The 22188-nt window shown below is 45.1% G+C and overlaps 1 protein-coding gene across 1 annotated transcript in view; it reads right to left on the reverse strand.

Annotated features, from left to right (window-relative positions):
- The window catches only part of LOC126094439 (UDP-glycosyltransferase UGT5-like), a 156557-nt gene that overhangs the window by 44155 nt on the left and 90214 nt on the right, over positions 1-22188 (reverse strand). The window contains exons 4-5 of the mRNA XM_049908807.1: positions 9226-9685; positions 8542-8764 (exon numbers count right to left, since the gene is read on the reverse strand). Of these exons, the coding sequence (XP_049764764.1) occupies positions 8542-8764; positions 9226-9685 (683 nt within the window). The remainder of the gene's footprint in view (positions 1-8541; positions 8765-9225; positions 9686-22188) is intronic.

Below are 22188 nucleotides of genomic sequence, written 5' to 3' on the forward strand. Positions count from 1 at the left end.
AGCAGCAGGTGCTGCCTGAACTGCCTGGTACTGAGACGGCACTCGCCTTCGACAGTGTTGATCACATTTTCCTCCAAGTCTGGTTTCCGAACGTTTAGGGCACGTCATCATGATTTCCTGTTTCCTGAAACGACCCTGTCTCAGACAAACGGCGAAACACTGTCGCAAACATTGAATGCTTTGGTTGTTGTCAGCGGGGATAGATCTGCCGATACGTCCTTGCTGCCGGCCGCCCGCTGCCATTTGCCTTTCCGTAAGTAAACACCATGTCGGTAAGCTCTCGACTAGAATACGGAACCGTTGTGTACAACGCTTTATCGCATCCACTGAAAGCAATATAAGTGAATAGGACACAATATTACCAATTACTACGGCAGGAGAGGGTGCCAGAGCATCACATATGCACCCTGTAGGAGGAAACCATTCAACTGTTACTGTTGTTGCATGGTATCATGCCAAGCTCTCTGTAACAAAATATGATTGACTATATAGTCTCTAGCATGGAAACCATGCATTTCCGGACATTAGGTCATTATACCTTTTTTGTTTCGTATCCCCTCATCGATCAAAGCCTAGAGTTTGTACACGGTGGAAAAAATCACTCTGTAGTGTGTCATATTGGGACTGGGTGTCATAACCTGGCGAAGTTTAACCTTAGTTCAGTTAACGAAGAAAAATTAGCGTAAAAAATTTGTGTAGTCGCAAATTTTTGTACTGTGGTAGACGAGAGTGTCATGAAACACGTACTAAAATTCCCATCGTGGGGTGTTTGCGTTGGGGGGGGGGGGGGGGCGTTTAAGGGTCCATTTTTTAATGCTTTTCTTGAATAACTCTAAAGCAGCGGCTTCTAGAGAAAATATTTCGCAGTAAAAAATTAAACTACATTCAATCTCATACAAAAAATTCCTATAATTTTTTTTCTCTACGCCGAACCGTTTTCGTGTTGTTGTCGTCGGAAAAATAGGATATTATTAGTGTTTTAATGGTGTAACATTAGTGTTTACTGTTAAATGCAATGGTTTAAGGTTCAAATGTTTCAAATGACTGAGCACAATGGGACCTAACTGCTGAAGTCATCAGTCCCCTAGAACTTAGAACTACTTTAACGTAACTGACCTGAGGACATCACACACATCCATGCCCGAGGCAGGATTCGAACTTGCGACCATAGCGGTCGCGCGGCTCCAGACTGTAGCGCCTAGAACCACTCGGCCACTCCGGCCGGCGCAATGGTTTAAGGATTAATATTAAAAGTCCGTATCACATTTAAGTGCAGTAGAGCCGTCTTAAGGTATGAATTGTGTTCTGGGGTGTGTAAAAGGGTGGTTACGCAGGTGAGAGAGAGAGGGGGGGGGGGGGGACAGGTGGAGGGTAGAAGTGCGACGGAAGGAAGATCGCTGGATTGTGGTCATGCGCTTCCCTCCTTCATAGGTCAGCAAACTAAAGAGTGAGCAGGCGATTTGCCAACCTGTCTACTCCACTATGTGACGAGAAGGGTGTTTCACAGTGCTGTTCCGACGTTCCACAGCGTCCGTTACGAATCACTGGCAACACAGTATGCGGATACTGAAAAACGGCAAGTCCTTTGGCCTCGCTTTTCTTTTACTTTATATATTCAGATCATGTTGATGTATGTAATTAGAACACTTATATCTAGTTAGGAAAGCACTGCGATCAATATGATGCTTATAAAAGAGGGCTGAAGCGGTTGGGTACTGAGTTCATTGGTATCCGATTGCATGATGTAATTTGAAGTGACAACTGCGATTGTGTTTGGTAGGATGTTTTGTGGGGCAGTTACGACCGCAGCTGGGCGAAGGGTAGCTGGCGAAGAGCCCGATTTACTGGTGTCAGCTCAGGGAACGAGGGAGGGGAGCCGGTGCGGGTATGTCGGGCAGCCCCGTGGAACTCGGTCGCTGCTCTTAACGCAGACGCTGGCAAACGGGCGCCCACGTCTAGAACAGCAGGCCGGTCCCGCTGCCACGCGCAGCGGGCTATACTTCATTGTCCCAGAGGCTTGCGGCAGAGATTTTTACCACTTCTTTAGCCGAATTGCGACGGACCGGCACCCTAATAACTGAACCGATCGCGGAAAGCGTACTCTTCAGGTTCTGCAGGTTTCCATCTAAGGTTTTTCCGTCGGCCTTCCTGCGAGATCCGTATCTGTATGGATCGTGAAAACATTTTGCCTCGATGGCTGAAATGGACCAACGTGATAGGACCCCCGACGCACTGTCGCCGATGCCTTCCTTTTCTTTTTATTTTGGCCACAGTCACCCACGCCAAGCTGGTTGCTGCCTGAACGGAGAAACAGCGTCTTGATTCAGACACTATGTAAAATTCCCAGAGATGTTTTATGTTCCAGAAAGTGCGTTATCACTATGTGGAATACGAATATGAGCTACTAATAGTATTAACGCAAGAAACGCGTATTGGAATGAGTCTACGTACATCTCTGCACACTATTCTACTCTGTTAGACGGGAAACAGTCTTGGTCATCCCTTACGACAGCTGCAGCGTCTTTCTGAGAAAGGCAATTTCCCCACCAAGTGCGTCACTTGCCTGTCATGTTACAGGCAGACTATAGTGCTGTTATGTGAGCAGACAAACTAACATCACTGACATCGTTTTTACATAACTGAGTTATTTTCACTTTATTAAATGAATACTTATTCGCAGCTGTTTAGTGAACCTGTATGTAAAACACTTTCCTATAAAGAATGTCTGAGAAGCGTGATTAGTGTGATGGCGATCAGTGGCCACTGTATTGTTGGTGAGAGAGGTTTCCGCGATCGGGTCAATTACGTGCAGTTTTGTTGTTGTTAGTCTTGAATTAATGACTTGCCAGAAAGTTACAGCATTTCTCTCACCATCAGTGTGTTCCAGATAGAATAAATCTCTTCCAGTCAGGACCTGCTCGCACTTGTAGAGTGGGCTGCACTCAGTGAAGCCACTTACACTACACACGCCACAGTACATTTTCCACGGTTGGTGTGAATCTGACTCTTAGAACGGGGCTGATCGTGTTCAAGTCTGGAGCAGTAATAGTTCAAATGGATCTGCACTTAACTTATAATGTCATCAGTCCCCTAAAACTTAGAACTACTTAAACCTAACTAACCTAAGGACATCACACACATCCATGCCCGAGGCAGGATTCGAACATGCGACCGTAGCGGTCGCGCGGTTCCAGACTGTAGCGCCTAAAACCGCTCGACCACCCGGCCGGCTCTGGAGCAGTAATCTGCTGTAATATCTGAAGTTATATAACACCTAGGTGAACTAATTTTATTGCAGAAGGAAACAATTTAAGCTTTGGGCCTCATCAGCTATTGGAACAGCTGCGGTGTGATACCCTTCAAGCTGTGAAAAGTATTCTAGTCATTGATAGTGAAGACCGTGAAATCAACATTGTTCTATTACATATTTACGGCATGTTACACTTGCAACACTGTGGTTGACAGCTGACAGCTCCTGCTTGCTAAGTTTTTACGTAACAACTTACTTAACAGCTGCAGATAAGTAGGCCGGCCGGAGTGGCGGAGCGGTTCTAGGCGCTACAGTCTGGAACCGCGCTACGATCGCAGGTTTGAATCCTGCCTCGGGCATGGATGTGTGTGATGTCCTTAGGTTGGTTAGGTTTAAGTAGTTCTAAGTTCTAGGGGACTGATGACCTCAGAAGCTAAGTCCCATAGTGCTCAGAGCCGTTTTTTTTTTTTTTTTTTTGCAAATACGTACTCATTTAATAAACTGAAAATAACTCCACTATATAAACTGAAGCTCAGTAAAGTTATTTTGCATGTTCATAAGAGAACTGGACAGGAAATGCTCGGGAGGTATTGGTGTGTAAACTGAAAGGCGAGCAGTGCTCTTGGTGGAACAAACTGACTTTCCTAGAAGAACACTGCAGCTGCTATACATGATGATGGTTCAAATGGCTCTGAGCACTATGGGACTTAACATCTATGGTCATCAGTCCCCTAGAACTTAGAACTACTTAAACCTAACTAACCGAAGGACAGCACACAACACCCAGCCATCACGAGGCAGAGAAAATCCCTGACCCCGCCGGGAATCGAACCCGGGAACCCGGGGGTGGGAAGCGAGAACGCTACCGCACGACCACGAGATGCGGGCTATACATGATGACTAAGAATGAATTTCCCTTTATAGGAATAGATATTTGCATAGACTGTCCATATGAACTTCTTGCATTTGTATTATTAATAATAACCCATGTCTCCATTTCATACAGTGTTAACGCATTTTGTGGAAAATAACCTCCCCCCCCCCCCCCCCCGGCAGGAACGCGCAATGGTTCACAAGGTGAGCTGTGGCAGGGAAGTACATGACCACAGTTTGTTGACCTCCCTTCCTTCTCACATCCACCCTCCACCCACACCCTCTCTCCACATGCTTACATTCCCAGAACACAATCTATTCGTTAATAAGGTTCTGCTGCACATAGATATGGCGCAAACATATATCAATCAATGGAAAATCCACGATGGGATAATGACAATATTACGAAAAGGATAGATTGCTGCTCACAAAAAAGATGAGTCATAGGCACAACGAAAAGACTGCTAAACATGTGAGCTTTCGGCCAAAAGCCCTTTTTCTAAAATAGACAACACATGCAAATTTATGCAAGCCCAACTCTCATGCACATGACCACTGTCTCTGTCCACTGGGACTGTACTGCAAGCAACTTTTAATGGTGGGAGAAGCAATCTGGGTGGTGCGATTAAGGAGAAGACTAGGGAGGAGAACGGGAGGGATATCAGGGTAGAGGTGGGGGATGTATATCCCTGTTTGTGGGAGGACATGCGGGGCATGGTGGAAGCAGGATAGGGCAGGTATGTGCAGCCATTAGGCTGGGAGGAGGTGGGTGGCAGAGGAGAGAACTGGAAAGGAAAAATGAGACTGGGTGTGTTTGCAGAATAGAAGACTCTAGTGCTGGAGTGAGATCAGGCTGGTGAAGGACAAGGACTAACGGACGTTGAGGCCAGAGGGGGTTACAGGAATGTAGGATATAGTGCAGAGAGACTTCTAACCGGCACCCATGGGGATCTCTATTGTAGTGACGAGGAGTCCCTCTCCAGATATACCAGTGGTCTCACTGAGGCCTTCACAGACCGAAATTACCCCTCCCCCCCACCTAACCTTGACAGAAATACGTCTCCTGTGCCTTATCTCTCCATTCACCCACCAACTCTAGTGTGTCACTGTCCTGCCACAAAGGAGAATTCTTGTTGTTACTTACTACCACCTAGGAGTGGAGCAAGTGAATCACTTTGCCCTCCAGGGTTTAGACTACCTATTGCCACGCCCTGAGATGAGTAATATGCTACCCACTATCGTTCACCCTCCCACAGTGGTATTCTGCCACCCACCAGACATACACAATATCCTTGTCCACGCCCACTTCAACCTTGCTCCAACCCCTTGCCCCATGTCTCATAGCCCTGTAACAGACCTAGATGCAAGACCAATCCCATGCATCCTCACACCACCATCTAATTCACTTCAGTCACAAGCACCACCTACCCCATCAAAGACAGGGCTACTTATGACAGCAGTCATGTGATCTACAGGCTAAGCTGCAACCACTGTGCTGTATTCTGTGTGGGCATGACAACAAACAAGCTGTCTCTCAACATGACAAACTGTGGCCAAGAGGCAGCTCGACCACTTTGTTGCTCAGAATGCAGCCCAACAACATTTCTCACTTCCGTGACTGCTTCACATTGTGCGCCATCTGGGTTCTTCCTACCAACACCATCTTTTCTGAACTGTGCAAGTGGGAACCTCCCTGCAAATACGTTTCTATATTCCCTCTGGCCTTAACAGTCGCTAGTCCCCGTCCTTGACCCACCTGTCCCTGTCCTACTGTCACTCCAGCAATACATAGCCTTATATTCTACCAACACACTCACTGTCTCCTTTTCCCCTTCTCTCCCTTTCGTTTTCTCCCCACCCAAACCATCTGACTGCTACTTCATGCCCTGCCCTACCCTACCCCCACCATGTCCCTGCATGCTCCCACAAACAGCACTTTATACCATCCCCCATTCCTACCCTGCTACCCCCCTCCTCCCCACTTTAGCCTCACTTACTCTCACCATCAAGACTGCTTCTCTCATCATGAACAGTTGCCTGGTGTATGGCGTCAGTGGCCAGAGGCTGTGGTCATGAGTATCAGAGGCAGGGCTGCGTGAATCTGCACGTGTTGTCTACTTTAAAAAGAGGGCTTTTGGCCAATAGCTCACATGTTAAGCAGTCCTATTTGTTGCACCTGTGTCCGAGTAGCAATCTATTCTTTTCAGAAAAAATGGTTCAAATGGCTCTGAGCACTATGGGACTCAACATCTTAGGTCATAAGTCCCCTAGAACTTAGAACTACTTAAACCTAACTAACCTAAGGACATCACACACACCCATGCCCGAGGCAAGATTCGAACCTGCGACCGTAGCAGTCCCGCGGTTCCGGACTGCAGCGCCAGAACCGCTAGACCACCGCGGCCGGCTCTTTTCAGAATATTGTCATTAACATTTAATATTTGTTTTTAACCAACTTTGTTTACAGATAACAATTTTGTACTGCTAGAATCCGTTAGAATAATAGTTCTAGTACTCTGCGATTTTTCCATCCCCTGGCACGCAGATACCATTAGTTCTAGAGAAAAATGAATGCAGATTAATGTTTTAATGGGAAACATTTTCGCTAGAATTATTGAAAATAAAAATGTCCTTTAAACGCACCGCGCCTTCACGCTCAGTCCTTTCGAGCACGCAGCCCAACAACATTCTTTACGTCCATGAATGCTTCACAGCCTGCGCCACCTGGATTCTTCCTATCAATACCGGCTCTTCTGAGCTATGGAGATGGGAAGTCTCCCTGGAATATATCCTGTGTTCCCATAAGCCCTCTGTCCTCAACCTTCGTTACTCCCTGTCCTACACCCAGCATTTTTAGTATGTTATTTATGATACTCCATCCCACCACTGTACAAATATTTGCTACCACACCAATTTTTCCCGTATTTGGTCCTTTTCGTCTTCGTTGCCTGGGATATCTGCCAGGAAGTTCTGTATGTGAGTAGTTTGGACTGAGCGTGCTAACTGCTAGCATTTCCGAAGGCCAGAGCTGGAGGAGGCTACTGCCGATAGCGCACACTGGGGCTGACCAACGCTTCCGACAGTGTGGAAACCCTACTGAGGTAGTTGCCATACCTAAGGCTGGTAAAGATCTTCCTGCGCTTAAGTGTTACCACCCTATCAGCGGGCTACCTGTACTGTGGACGATTTTCGAGGGGCCATACCGAAGGTGCCTCCTCTACCACGTGGATGCAGAGAGCTTGCCCCTCCCTGAGGGGCAGTTACCCGTGAGAAAAGCACATGCTATCACCCAGTAACATCTGAGGCCCGTCGAAGAAGCGACAGAGCCACTCGAGTGACGGGATGACTTCGAAGCGGCGTTTGTTCATGACAAGTTCTTACTAGTCCACGTGACACCAGTGTTCCGTACACAAAATCTTGGTGCACGTGTTCCAGCGTCGCACGTGCGTTTCCTGAAATTCCACTTGGAAGGCTGGGCACCCAACAACGTTCCATACTAGGTATCCTGCTGTGTATTCGGAATAAAAATCAGTCTGCACTGTATCCGCGCATGTAGCTGCCTCACTAACCCGACGACGCGGCAGTGTTTACGTGCAACATGTTTTATTAGCTGAGGCAGCACAGACTTAAGTCCCCTGCGACAACTTGGTTTTAAGGGCAGAGAAATGCAGGTTGGTATTTAATGCAGCGATGAGCCACGCATTTTTCGTACCGAGACGCTCAGTCACTGTGGACTTGAGACAGATAAGTATTCTACGTTTTGGGTGAATCTGTGCAGTAGAGAATCACGTCTAAGTACTTGAGTGTTGCTCTCTAAGATCTCAGGGCAACAACGGCGAGGAGGCTGCACCGGCTCTACCCACTGCTAAACCCGACGTCTACACAACCTTCGAGTTGTGAGATTTATGTTATCACACTTTTCATTCACCACAAATGGTTACTGTGATAGATCATCAAATGCATATGATGCATTTTCTCCGTTGCTATGCATGTTGGCTAATTATGATCACATGTATTGGAAATGGTAGCAAACATATGTTTGTTTTATAGCAGCTCGTGGTCTTATGAATGTTCAAATGTGTGTGAAATAGGACTTAGCTGCTAAGGTCATCAGTCCCTAAGCTTACACACTACTTAACCTAAATTATCCTAAGGACACACACACACACACACACACACACACACACACACACACACACACACATGCCTGAGGGAGGACTCGAACCTCCGCCGGGATCAGTGGTTTTATACAAAAATGACAAAACATATCAGTGTTCCACGGCAGATGTGTTGAGAAACCAAAGATAACCATGAAACTCCACTTTTCAATACCCGAAGTCCGTGTCTTGATCATAAGGTTCTCCTTTGTGAACTGCAACTACACTGATTGTTAAAGGAAAGTGGATGCGTAATCTCACCTAAAATCTCCTGTTGAGGAAGCCACTTTCTCACTAGCACGTTGTCTGGTATATCGGGAATGGTTTCTTCTTCCCACTTCCACACCACTCGCTGCGGTATCTCTCTAAAAGCGTCGATGAATGCCTGCCTCCTGTGTTCTGGCACTGAGCTGCTTTTCACGTTGGAGCCCAGATTGAAGTAAATCACACCATGTTTGGCTTCGTCCAGAAATTTCTTGATGTCCTGCACACAAAGACCAAAGAAATTTGTAGTTTTCCATGAAGACACCATAACTCCTCTATGACGAACTATCTATAAAACAGTTATTAATAAGTTTATAAAAGTTACTGCTTGATGCCTTTTCTCTTCATGAATAGTGTTGTAAAATAATATTTTCGTGCGGGGAAGGTTGACGATCAAATATTTTCAACGTTTATGCCTCATGGGCTTTTGATAAAATCTAGTTCTGCCAGAAATGAAAACAAAATCCGTTTCCAAGCTTATTAACCGTCCATATCTCGTCAACGGATAGAAATTCAGATCGGTTTATCTTAATTGGATAGAAGAGAAGTAGATACAGGGAGATAGAAAAATGTGTGCTTTTGTACCATACAAGTTAGAAACTGCCGAGGCCAAAATGTCTTTACAACTTTAGATTTGTACATCAGTAATACTGCATCAAAGACAAAATCAGTTAGACCTACCTGAGGCGGTGGTTTTGTTGTTTCCTGTACATGCAATCCTGTCACTTCGATAACGTTGGGTACATTTGGTCTCGGGTAATGTCCACTGGAATGAACGGCTAAAAGCAGCAAACTGTAGTTCCGTTCCACTTCGTAGACTGAAGGTGGCTCTGGACCAAAGTGTTGCCTCATAATTGCTTCTTGAGTTGGCAGTACTGTGGTCTGCCAGAAAACCATGAATCTTAGGACGAAGTAAGTGTTGTACAGCCTCTGCCAGAAATTCATGTGGTCGGTGTACCCAATAAAGACATCTGGCAGATAGGCTGGATTTATGGGGTTTCCTATGGCGTAGTAGGTCGGCACCATAGCCGGTAGTGTCAGGAAGCCAACCATCGGAGGGGACCCCACCTTGTGGATCAGCCCGTAGTAGCACTGATACGGAAGCCTCTCTATGATTACGAGATCGAAGCGATGTTCAGACCTGCAAATGTTTCAGGAACATTAGCATTCTCACTACTACTGTATAAAGTACTATCGCCTATTTTTTCTTGCGGTTTTTCCTATATCACTGTAACAATCTTTTCTTTGTTGTTACACACAATACTTTTTGTCTGTACTACCACATTAAAATACGTTGCGGTTGCAGCTGGGAGGTCTCACTCGTTATGAACTATCTTGCACCTCATGTACTTCTTTCCGCTTTTGTTCTCAAATTGTTGATTTAAGACTTTACAATAACAAAGCCAAATACTCTACAAACGTATGTCTGTTTGATCGCTCGCATGACAATGAATATCTTTACACAACAGGAAGCAAAATCAAATATTCTGACGTGACACATTCATTCCGGTGATCACAGTTGAAAAATTTTCTTATGAAAATGAAGAATCTTAATGAAGAAGGAAGATTAAATAGTTACATAATTCTTGACTTTCGGAAGATTTGTAATGAATCATTAAGTAATGCATAATGGACACGCCAACATTATTAGTTACCCTACATGACTGAAGAATCCCTCTCTAGAAAGTCTGTTACATAAGTCTAGACCAGAGGTCGCAAAACTTTATTCTCAGCGGACCGTATAAATGACAAAATAACGAAAACATGCCAGTGCGTCATTCTGTGCAATACTTGCAAGCCAGAACGAAATGTCTGAGATAAAAGACGAAAAACTAAGTTCAGCATGTAATGGGTGGCAGCATGTAATGCATAGGAAACAAGGATACGCAACACATTTACTAAAAAATTATGAAAAAAGGCGACGTTAGCAAACAGACAGTCACATCAGATCTAGAATGCACATATCCGAATCTCACAAACTAATCAGCAAAAACTTTCATAAAATTTGTGAAAGTGACGTCATGATTTCTAGGTATCATCAATGTTTGGTTTGGTACTGCTGCATCTAATCAAAAGAACTGCTTTGAAATGTTCATCAGTCAATCTCCTTCGATGTACCGGCTTCACATACTTAATTTTTGAAAATTTTTGCTCACGGGCATACCATACCAGTAGCAAATTTCTTCAGTTTCGGAAACTCAACATTAGTTAAACAGCGGTAAAATTCAGAAGTTTTCCTCCTCTTTCAACAAGTCATTTGCATGAAAATCAGTGCGCTTTAATTTAGTTCAACTGGCACATCTTCAAGGTTACAGCCAAACGGATTTTGGAACAGATGATTGTCACTCGCAGTTTTGTCAAGATCTGAAAATATCCACAAAAATGCTTTTTCTAGTCACGAATATTTTTTTTACGGTAAATCGAGGTTGACGTCTTCGGTTATTGTAGCATAAAACTCTCTGAAACAGTAAAAAGTGGGAAAAGTTCTCCCCTTCCAGTTGTGCTACAAACTGTAACAGCTTTCTCCGAAATTCTCTGACTGTGCTGTAGAGACCACAAAAGAGGTTTTCCTTTTCTTGTCGTTGATCAAGAATGACAACTTTGGCAGTCAGGTAGCATCGGATAGCTGTGGATGAGCTCTATCTTGTTCATTGAGAAAGACATCTATTTTGCTTTGGAGCTTGTAAAAAACGAAACAGGACTTTACTGCAACTAAGCCACCTCGCTACTGTGTTATAAGGCAAGTCGCAGGTTTTAGACTCAGTTTCTGCAACCGAAGCCTGGAACTGACTGATGAGTGCAACGCCTCGAATGAAGTTGGCAGCAGAAACGACTGGTTTCACTACACCAGAAACAGCCAAGTATTCCTTATACGGAGCGCTTTCTGATGTACGATACTGTGTACGAACCGAGAGCCCAGAATTTGCAAACCTTCCAACTGAGCCCCGATCTGCCCCAGCAAACCATCACTCACTCCATCCAAGTTTTCTTGCCCTGTAACACATGGAAGCTGATTCCACTAAAAATTATACTCTTCCACAATTTTTCCGCTTTCATGAAAATAACTTTTGCTATTATCGTTCCCATACGTACTGCAAACGGATACCATCTCTTCCGTTACCTGAAAGTCTAAACTGGCATCACGAATGGACAAGAGAAGTTGTGATGTACTCGAGAAATCAGTAAACCTATCCAGCGTCAGAAAATGGTATAAGAAGTTTCTAGCCTTCTCGCGTGTCTGTAGCACTATGCTTCCTCCAACTTCTTCTGCCACCCACAGAACTGAACTTACAGAAAGGCTGATGCTTCTAAAGAAATCAGATTTCTTTGGACATTAATCATTTATTGCTTCCATAACACATCCTTTGCTACTCTTGCCGTCGATAAAAGGTTTTCTCCATTCTGTCACCTTGTGCACATTTTATAACTTGTACGAGTGACGGATTCTTTTTCAGAAAACTTTCTCATGAAGAGATTTATAAATTAAGTTTCACGGACTCACAATTCTCAGAGCATCTCTTTCCAGAAGACTTTGAATGTATCGATAGATGTTCTGTGTCATCTATATACAATAATTTAAAACTGAACAGCATATATTTAAGGCACATAGCAACCAGGAGGTCTACACACGTATAAAGACCTTGTAGTATTTTAAAAATAATATCAGAATATGAAGTGTATTACAAAGTCTCGTGTTCCATAATTTTCATCACTCAAACTGAAGAACTGTCGGCGGGTCGGATGAACTGACGTAACGAGCCGTATTCGGCCCTTGGGCTGTAGTTAGGTCTTCCCAGTTCCAGAACAGCACACTGAACAAGTCAGGGGATAGTGAGTGGTATGCACATATACCGATGGCGGCAGTAACGCGCACACAAGGTATAAAAGCCAAGTGCATTTGTGGAGTTGTCATTTGTACTCAGGTGATTCATGTGAAAAGGCTTTCCACATGATACTGACCGCACGACGGGAATCAAGGGATTTTGATTGCGGAATGGTAGTTGGAGCTTGACGCATATGACATTCTTTTCCGGAAACAGTTAGGACATTCAATATTCCGACATCCACAGTGACAAGAGTGTGCCGGGAATATCAAATTCCAACCATTACTTATTATCATGGACAGTGCAGTGGCCGACGCCCTTCGTTTAACGACTGAGAGCAGCGGCCTTTGCATATAGTTGTCAGAGCTAACAGACAACCGACACCGCGTGAAATAATCTCAGAAATCAATGTGGGACGTACGACAAACGTTTCCACGGCGAAATTTGGCGTTAATGGGCTAAGGCAGCAGACGACCAACGCGTGTGCCTTTGCTAACAGCACGTCATCGCCTGAAGCGACTCTCCTGGGCTTGTTGGTTGGTTGGTTTGGGGGAGGGGACCAAACAGGGAGGTCATCGGTCCCGTCGTATTAGGGAACGATGAGGAAGGATGGGGAAGGAAGTCGGCCGTGCCCTTTCGAAGGAATCATCGCGGCATTTGCTTGAAGCGATTTAGGGAAATCACAGAAAACCTGAATCAGAATGGCCGGACGCGGGTTTGAACAGTCACCCTCCCGAATGCGAGACCAGTGTGCTAGCCACAGCACTGCCTCGCCCGGTCCTGGGCTCGTGACTGTATCGGTTGGACCCTAGACGACTGGAAAAACGGGTCCTGCTTACATGACCCCCGATTCTGGTTGGTAAGAGCTGACGGTCAGGTCCGAGAAGACTCCACGAAGCCATGGACCGAAGTTGTTAACAAGGCACTGTGCAAGTTAGTGATTCCTCCATAATGGTGTGGGCTGTGTTTACATGGAAGGGACTGTATCCCCTGGTCCAGATGATCGTTGACCGGAAACGGTTACTTTGGCTACTTTGAGACCATTTGCAGTCATTCGTGGACTTCATGTTCGCAAGCAACGAAAGAATTTTTATGGATAATAATGTGTCATGCCACCGGACCACAGTCGATCACCAATGGTCTGAAGAACCTTCTGGACAGTTCGAGCGAATGGTTTGGCCACCCACATCGCTTGACATGAACCCAATCGAATATTTATGGAACATAAAAGAGAGGTCAGTTCGTGGACAAAATCCTGCACCGGCTATAGAGGCAGCATGACACAATATTTCTGCAAGAGTCTTCCAACGACTTTTAGAAGCGGTGCCACGTCGTGTTGCTGCACTACGCCGGGCGAATGTAGGTCGGACACCATGTTAGGACGTATCCCGTGACTTTTGTCACCCAGGTGTATAAGAACAAGTACAGGCATCAGAAGAGTTGAAAACTTCATTCTACGCAGTGTGAGTAACTTATTAAAGATGGCCGGCCGCGGTGGTCTAGCGGTTCAGGCGCTCAGTCCGGAACCGCGCGACTACTGCGGTCGCAGGTTCGAATCCTGCCTCGGGCGTGGATGTGTGTGATGTCCTTAGGTTGGATCGGTTTAAGTAGTTCAAAGTTCTAGGGGACTGATGACCACAGATGTTAAGTCCCATAGTGCTCAAAGCCATTTGAACCATTTTATTAAAGATGTATCGCGCAACCGTTGAAAGCATTACACCACTGAACATTATTTGTGTAATCTAGTATATAATAAAGAAGGCTTGTAACTCATCCATTACTATTGTTCTTCTGTTATACAAGTATGACCTAATATTAGCACAGTAATAACTGAATGCCTCACGAATTGTTCCAGAGCAATATTGTACCATTAGTCATCTGTACCGCCGAATTTCTTTAACATCCACAAGAATGCTGTAGGGGAAGTTTTCTTCCCTAGAGATGCTCCTGGTTTCCCGATGAAACGTCCACGCTGGGAAACATAGTGAAACATCTTACACAGATGTGCTGTTAATATGCAAATATGAACATCTTTGTGCTCTATGATACATTACCAGAATTAGTTTTCATAAATCTAGTGTGTAATTAAAAATACTGATATAAAATTATTATTTATCCTAAGTAGAAAAAAATGATCGTTATTAAAAAAGGTAACAGTGGAAACAACGAATTTATTTTAATGCTTAATGGTCTGAGGATGATTGCTGTGACTACCGAAATGTGTATTACAATCTAATAATTGCGATAATTTATCAGTGATTAAACATTCTTCAAAAGAAGTAAATCACGGTAGATCTTTCAGTTGTGAACTAGTATCATAGATTGAAAATGCGATATTCGTAACCCAAACAACACACAAAAACTGAAGCAGAGTACACAGAAGTATCAATAAATGAAGTGACTGTACCCCTGACGTCACTACGACGTGGTAAGAACACTCCGCATGCTACCCATGACCTGGCACTTTGCGCGCTCGATATGACGAACATCGTTTTTCCATCTTTACGACAGGCAAAGAAAACATTAGTGAACACAGTGCTGTTTAAGGGATCATCTGGACGCAAAGCAGATGTTTGGACTGGCACAGGAGAGGTACGGTGGTTGGAGTCCTGTAGTTCGCGCAAATGACCACCACAAAATATTGCGTGTGCTGGGAGAACAGTTCTAGACCACATCGCCTTCCCTCTGAAAGTCACCCCTATTCCCTCCCGCACTCTCATTTATGCACAATTCCCCCTTTCACGTCCTATTCCCCCTCTCCTCTGTGTGTGTGTCCAGATATATTTTTAACCCTTTCGTGAGCAATGGAATACGTGATTTCCTCTTCAAGGAATCCGTTTCTGGCCTTAGCGTATGCTGTTCCGACCTCCGTATGGTTCTGCCATATAGCGGAAAGTACACGGTACTATATACAATCGGAAGTTCGCACCATTACAGCAATCTTTGATCCCTCCAAGAGATGAGGGTTGGTGTGCATCCGCACTGAAAGAACGGATTCTTGGTCGGTGCACTGTATTGCCATATGTATATGTGGTGTCTGTTCTTTCGTTCATGCCTGAAATAAAACTTTGAATAAATATTTGTATCGCCACTGGACATGTCCAAAAGAATAGTTGCCAGATATACAGGCGTAAAAACTTGTCAATTTAGTTATGGTATCTTCCTATCTGCTATTTGGTTCAAATGGCTCTGAGCACTATACTACTTAACTTCTGAGGTCATCAGTCGCCTAGAACTCCGAACTAATTAAACCTAACTAACCTAAGGGCATCACACACATCCATGCCCGAGGCAGGATTCCAACCTGCGACCGTAGCGGTCGCTCCGCTCCAGACTGTAGCGCCTAGAACCGCACAGCCATATCTGCTGTTTCCTATTTATTGTAAAATGTGTTTTATTTACATTTCCTATGGCCATCACCTGCAATGTTTGATTTTGTTAGTGGGAACTATTCTTTCTGCCGCCTTTCTGGTGGCGTATTTTTTTTTTTTTTCAAAATCTCTAGAATGAATATTTCTGTATGCTGCTGCATTTATTTGAGAGTTTCGACTCAACAGATTTAAAAAATATTACACAGATCAGTATATTACTAAAGACTGTCAAATTATCACATCAAACCAAGCGCTTGCTTATTTAAATTTCTCATAGTATTATTTTACCCTGTTCTGTTCTTTCCAGATCTCAACAATCTGAAACGTATAAAATTTTTTGGAACATTGTTCCAGGAAAAACAGATCTATTAATATTATTAAATAAACAGTGTCATGATCACATTTAAGATGTTAATTTTTATTTTTTAGATGACTGTTTAGACCTTCTCCATGCCAGCACAGACGGACCTTCTCGACGCCAGCGATTCCTACTGTCGTCAAGGAATGTAGATCTTTTACGATCTATTAGAAGGTCGAAACCGGTCATCTAAAATATAAAAATTAAAAACCTAAATGCAATCACGAGTGTGTTTACAAAATAGGTTATAATAATAAACATGTTGAAGTGTATATTATTTTCATTAACTAATTAACGTGATTCAGAAAATAAAGGAGATGAATGTGTTTTCAGTGAACTGAATGTTTTAGATGACACACTGACAAATGATTCAAATCATGGTGGAGCAAGATGCTTTTGTTGATGAACTTGGCGCTAATCATTTGCGCTTCCTACTAATGCCAGCACCAGTATGTTGGAAAGTGAAAGCGAAAGGACGTTTACCCTATGCCCGTTCGAGTTACGGAAAATAGTTATTTTTAAGCAAAGGAACTCGGATGTCAGTTGTAGGACGAAGCTGAAACGAGCAGTTTGGCATTGAAACTTCCTGGCAGATTAAAACTGTGTGCCCGACCGAGACTCGAACTCGGGACCTTTGCCTTTCGCGGGCAAGTGCTCTACCATCTGAGCTACCGAAGCACGACTCACGCCCGGTACTCACAGCTTTACTTCTGCCAGTATCTCCTCTCCTACATTCCAAACTTTACAGAAGCTATCCTGCGAACCTTGCAGAACTGGCCGGCCGCGGTGGTCTAGCGGTTCAGGCGCTGCAGTCCGGAACCGCGGGACTGCTACGGTCGCAGGTTCGAATCCTGCCTCGGGCATGGGTGTGTGTGATGTCCTTAGGTTAGTTAGGTTTCCGTAGTTCTAAGTTCTAGGGGACTTATGACCTAAGATGTTGAGTCCCATAGTGCTCAGAGCCATTTGAACCATTTGAACCTTGCAGAACTAGCACTCCTGAAAGAAAGGATATTGCGGAGACGTGGCTTAGTCACAGCCTGGGGGACGTTTCCAGAGTTAGATTTTCACTCTGCAGCGGAGTGTGCGCTGATATTAAACTTCTTGGCAGATTAAAACTGTGTGCCCGACCGAGACTCGAACTCGGGACCTTTGCCTTTTGCGGGCAAGTGCTCTACCATCTGCCAGGAAGTTTCATATCTGCGCACACTCCACTGCAGAGTGAAAATCTTGTCAGCAGGGGACTGTTCAAGCTGGTGGAGGCTCTGTAGTGGTGTGGGACATGTGCAGTTGGAGTAGTATGGGGCCCTTGATACGTCTAGATACGACTGTATGTAAGCATCTTGTCTGATCACCTGCATCCATTCACGTCCGACTTCGGCAATTCCAGCAGGACAATGCGGCAACCCATACGTCCAGAATTGTTACAGAGTGACTCCAGGAACACTTCTCTGAGTTTAAACACTTCTGCTGGCCTCCAGAGTCCCTAGACATGAACATTACTGAGTATATCTGGGATGCCTTGCTGCGTGCTGTTCAGTAGAGATCTCCACTCCCTCGTACTCTTACGGATTTATGGACGTCCTTTCAGGATTCATGGTGTCAGTTTGCTCCAGCACTACTTCAGACATTATTCCAGTCCACGCCACGTCGTGTTGCGGCACTTCTGCATGTCCATGGCGCCCTACAGGATATTAGGCAGGTGTAACAGTTTCTTTGGCTCTTCAGTGTAAAACCTCTATGCAGCTGGAGGCAATGACACAATGGGCAGTGCAAATGATTGGGTCCAAAATGGGAATAGGTGGGTGAGAAGTCAGAAAGGAAAGTGGGTGCTCCAGTGTTAAGCCAGAAGAGGTTAAGTTGGTCAGCCAAGAGAGCACCTCTCTGACAGGTCCTGGAGAACCCCAAAGAGAATTATGTGCATTAAAGTCATCAAGTAGCAAAAAAGGGGAGGAAGCTGCCCAATAAACTGAAGGAATGACGGAGGCGCTACAGTCGCAGGTTCGAATCCTGCCTCGGGCATGGATGTGTGTGACGTCCTTAGGTTAGTTAGGTTTAAGTAGTTCTAAGTTCTAGGGGACTGATGACCTCAGATGTTAAGTCCCATAGTGCTCAGATCCATTTGAACCATTTTTTGAATGACGGAGGTACATAAATGGTACAGAGGGAAAAAGTCAGGTGGGGAAGGAAAAGGCGAACTGCATCAGTTTGAAGACAGGTAGTCAGAGAGATGGGCTGAATATGAATGTCATCTCGTACGAGCAGCATGACATCCCCATGAGATGAAATGCAGACTTCAGGAGGAAGGTCAAAACGAATCAAAGTAGTCGCGAGGATGCAATTTCGTTTCCTACAGGCAGAGTACATAGGGATGCTGTGATGCTAAAAGCAGCAGTAATTCCTCTTTGTGGGACCGAAGGCTGTGAACATTCCGCTGGAGGACAGTCATGAGGAGGAAGAGATGTAGGGGTGTGACAGCCAGTGTAGAGTCGCTACTGCAGAGCACAGAAGAAGGAGCATCCTGTTCCATGGAGCCCACAGAAGCATCGGATTGCTTGTGCAGTTGGTCTGTGGAGTCCACCAGCGAGACAGAGGCTGGCCACGCTAAAGTACCACATGGCGACACCATTGTAGAGGGCCTCCGAGTTGGCGAAGGAGAAGACCGTTTGCCTTTGATGGACTGTACAGTTAGAGGAAGACCTGGGTGTTGTTTGGCTAGAGGGACGGCGGAAGTCTTCACTGGAGTACTCCTCCCGTCCTTTCCTGCCTACTTGTTGTGTAGCTGGTGGCTTCGCCCCTTGAGGCGACTGTTTCCGTTTGTGGTACAGCGGGATGGGGGGATGGCGATGCTGCCTTGACACTGGGCGATTTCACAACCTCAGAGCTGAATTTGAGGTCGCATATCTGCGTGACCATGTTCTTCATGGAATGAGGGATAACAAGAACAGAATTATAGGTGCCAGATGGGAGAACACACGGTTTGCAACTAGCCAGTAATTTGCGAGCTACTGGGTAAGACTCTTTTTCCTTTACCCAAATCTCTTGGACATCCCGCTCATCAAGATACATCGGACAATACCAAGAGGCGGCGGCATGGCTGCCATTGGAGTTGATACAGCAGGAAGAAAAAGGGGGACAATCACCCTCGTGTGTGCATCCGTACCACAGGTTACACTTTTGCCTGGGTGTTGACAAGACGTTCTAGTGTCGTTGAAACGATGACACTGACAGCAGCGCATCGGGTTCGGAATGTACGGCCGGACTGTGAATTTCATAGCCTGATTTTATCTAGGACGGAAGCAGCACCCTATCAAAGGTGAAAAAGAGTGTGGGTGGGCACTAAGGAGGAATTTAACTTTTTCATTACGCCATGGATGGCAATGACACCCTGATCAGAGAGACAAGATTGGATTTCGCCCTTGGAAAGACTGTCGAGCAGCCTGGTGTAAATTACACCATGGGAAGAATTCAAAGTTCTATGGGCCTCAACACGAACAGTATTACCGTGGTGAAGCGAGGCAGCAAGCAGTTTTTGTGCTCCAAAATCAAAAGTGGTCTCCAAAAGCAAATTGTCATTCCATTAACGAGAGCAGGATTTCACAGGGCCAGTAATTGCATCAACACCTTTCTGAATAATACACGAATTTACCACGGTGACGGACTGACCGTCTTCAGCACGTGAGACCATGAGGAACAGTGGTGCAGTGGGAAGGGTCTTTGAATCATTAGCCTCATTACGTTTACGTTTTGTAGGCATTGAGTGGGAAGATGATTGACTCATCGTGAGGAAATCCCCCATGATTGCCAGCATCTCCGATGGCGCACTCCTTACAACTGGGGGCCCCCTTCACAAGGGGGCGCACTCAACCTAGGTGATTGTTCACATCTCAGGACATACCTGCCGAACACCTGACAGAGGCACCAATCGGCAGTTTTGGAAGGGTACAGCCTGAGCAGCAATCACCCCTCCTTGGGCTTGGCCTGTACCGGCGGTCCGTGCGAACCCTACTTGTCGACCCAGGACTGGGAATTATGCGTTAGCCAGTCACCCGTTACGCGTCAGACGCGTGGGCCAGCCTCCAGGAGCGCAAAGTGAGGAAGAAGAAAAAAGAAGATCCTCAAACGTCGAAGCAGAGGAACGAGAGAAGGGAAACAAAGAAAGGAAAAAAGAGTGATAAACAGAGGTGAGAATGTTTGTACGACAGTGACAGAATGTAGAGCATTCCCAATAATACCCCAGACATGTTCCCCACGGGAGGGGAAAAAGAATAGCAAGAGATAGACATGCAGCACAGAAGGGAAAAATAGCCGCTGCAAAGACTAGGGCCCTGTGGTTGCCGTACGAACCCGACAAAGACTGGTGAGCCCCCTGGGGGTTCGATGCTCCAGCATAATTGTTTGAGATAAAAATAACTATAATAATACAGGTAATAATAATATGGCGCATAGCTTTTCTAATTTGCTGCAATAAAAAAAGCACCTTGGCACACACCAACAGGAATAAACAAATGGATTCTTCAAAAGAGGGGAAGATGGAGAACGGTGACAGGATGAGAGTCATGGAGGGAATGACCTAGTGCTGTACTTGAACATTCTGAAAAACAGAAGGTGGATTCACACGACGCCTTTTTGTGGTGAACTATGTGCACGTGCTCAAATTTCGAACAGCGAGGGATGAGGAGGAGATGGACAGAAAGCGGTGAGGAGAATATGGACAGAAAGTGGGGTGGAGGAGGTGGACAGAGAGAGGGAGGGTGGTAGGTGATGGACAGGGCGAATAGATTGAGAGAGGAGGGAGGAGAGATGGATGGAGAGAGTGGGCAGGAGGAAATGGACTGATAGAAGGTTGGAATAAGTGGATATACAGACAATGGCACGTTTCTCAGCTATTATTGAATGAAAGCTGGAAAAAAAACGGAACTCTTTACTCTCACTCTCCTTTGGAGCACATTTGATCTGAGTACCGTGTGGGCTGTGCTAATTGGAGGTTGGAGATGGGAGAAGTTCAGGTTGACTATATATGAGACGACAAAAATCACGGGATACCTCCTAAATCGTTTCGGACCTTATCTTTCCCGGCGTAGTGCAGCAACTAGACGTGGCATGGACTCAAGTCATTGGATGGCCCATGCAGAAATATTGAGCTATGTTGCCTCTACAGCTGTCCAGTCTGCGAAAGTGTTGCTAGCGCAGGATTTTGTGCCTATAAATGTTCGAAATGATTCATGTCAGGCGATCTTGGTGGCCAAATCATTCGCTCGAACTGCCCATGTTGTTGTTGTTGTGGTCTTCAGTCCTGAGACTGGTTTGATGCAGCTCTCCATGCTACTCTATCCTGTGCAAGCTTCTTCATCTCCCAGTACCTACTGCAACCTACATCCTTCTGAATCTGCTTAGTGTATTCATCTCTTGGTCTCCCCCTACGATTTTTACTCTCCACGCTGCCCTCCAATACTAAATTGGTGATCCCTTGATGCCTCAGAACATGTCCCACCAACCGATCCCTTCTTCTGGTCAAGTTGTGCCACAAACTTCTCTTCTCCCCAATCCTATTCAATACTTCCTCATTAGTTATGTGATCTACCCATCTAATCTTCAGCATTCTTCAGTAGCACCACATTTCTAAAGCTTCTATTCTCTTCTTGTCCAAACTACTTATCGTCCATGTTTCACTTCCATACATGGCTACACCCCATACAAATACTTTCAGAAATGACTTCCTGACACTTAAATCTATACTCGATGTTAACAAATTTCTCTTCTTCAGAAACGCTTTCCTTGCCATTGCCAGTCTACATTTTAAATCCTCTCTACTTCGACCATCATCAGTTATTTTGCTCCCCAAATAGCAAAACTACTTTACTACTTTAAGTGTCTCATTTCCTAATCTAATTTCTTCAGCGTCACCCGACTTAATTCGACTACATTCCGTTATCCTCGTTTTGCTTTTGTTGATGTTCGTCTTATATCCTCCCTTCAAGACACCATCCATTCCGTTCAACTGCTCTTCCAAGTCCTTTGCTGTCTCTGACAGAATTACAATGTCATCAGCGAACCTCAAAGTTTTTTCTTCACCCTGGATTTTAATACCTAC

Source organism: Schistocerca cancellata, chromosome 8 (assembly GCF_023864275.1).
Source record: "Schistocerca cancellata isolate TAMUIC-IGC-003103 chromosome 8, iqSchCanc2.1, whole genome shotgun sequence".
Taxonomy (NCBI): domain Eukaryota; kingdom Metazoa; phylum Arthropoda; class Insecta; order Orthoptera; family Acrididae; genus Schistocerca; species Schistocerca cancellata.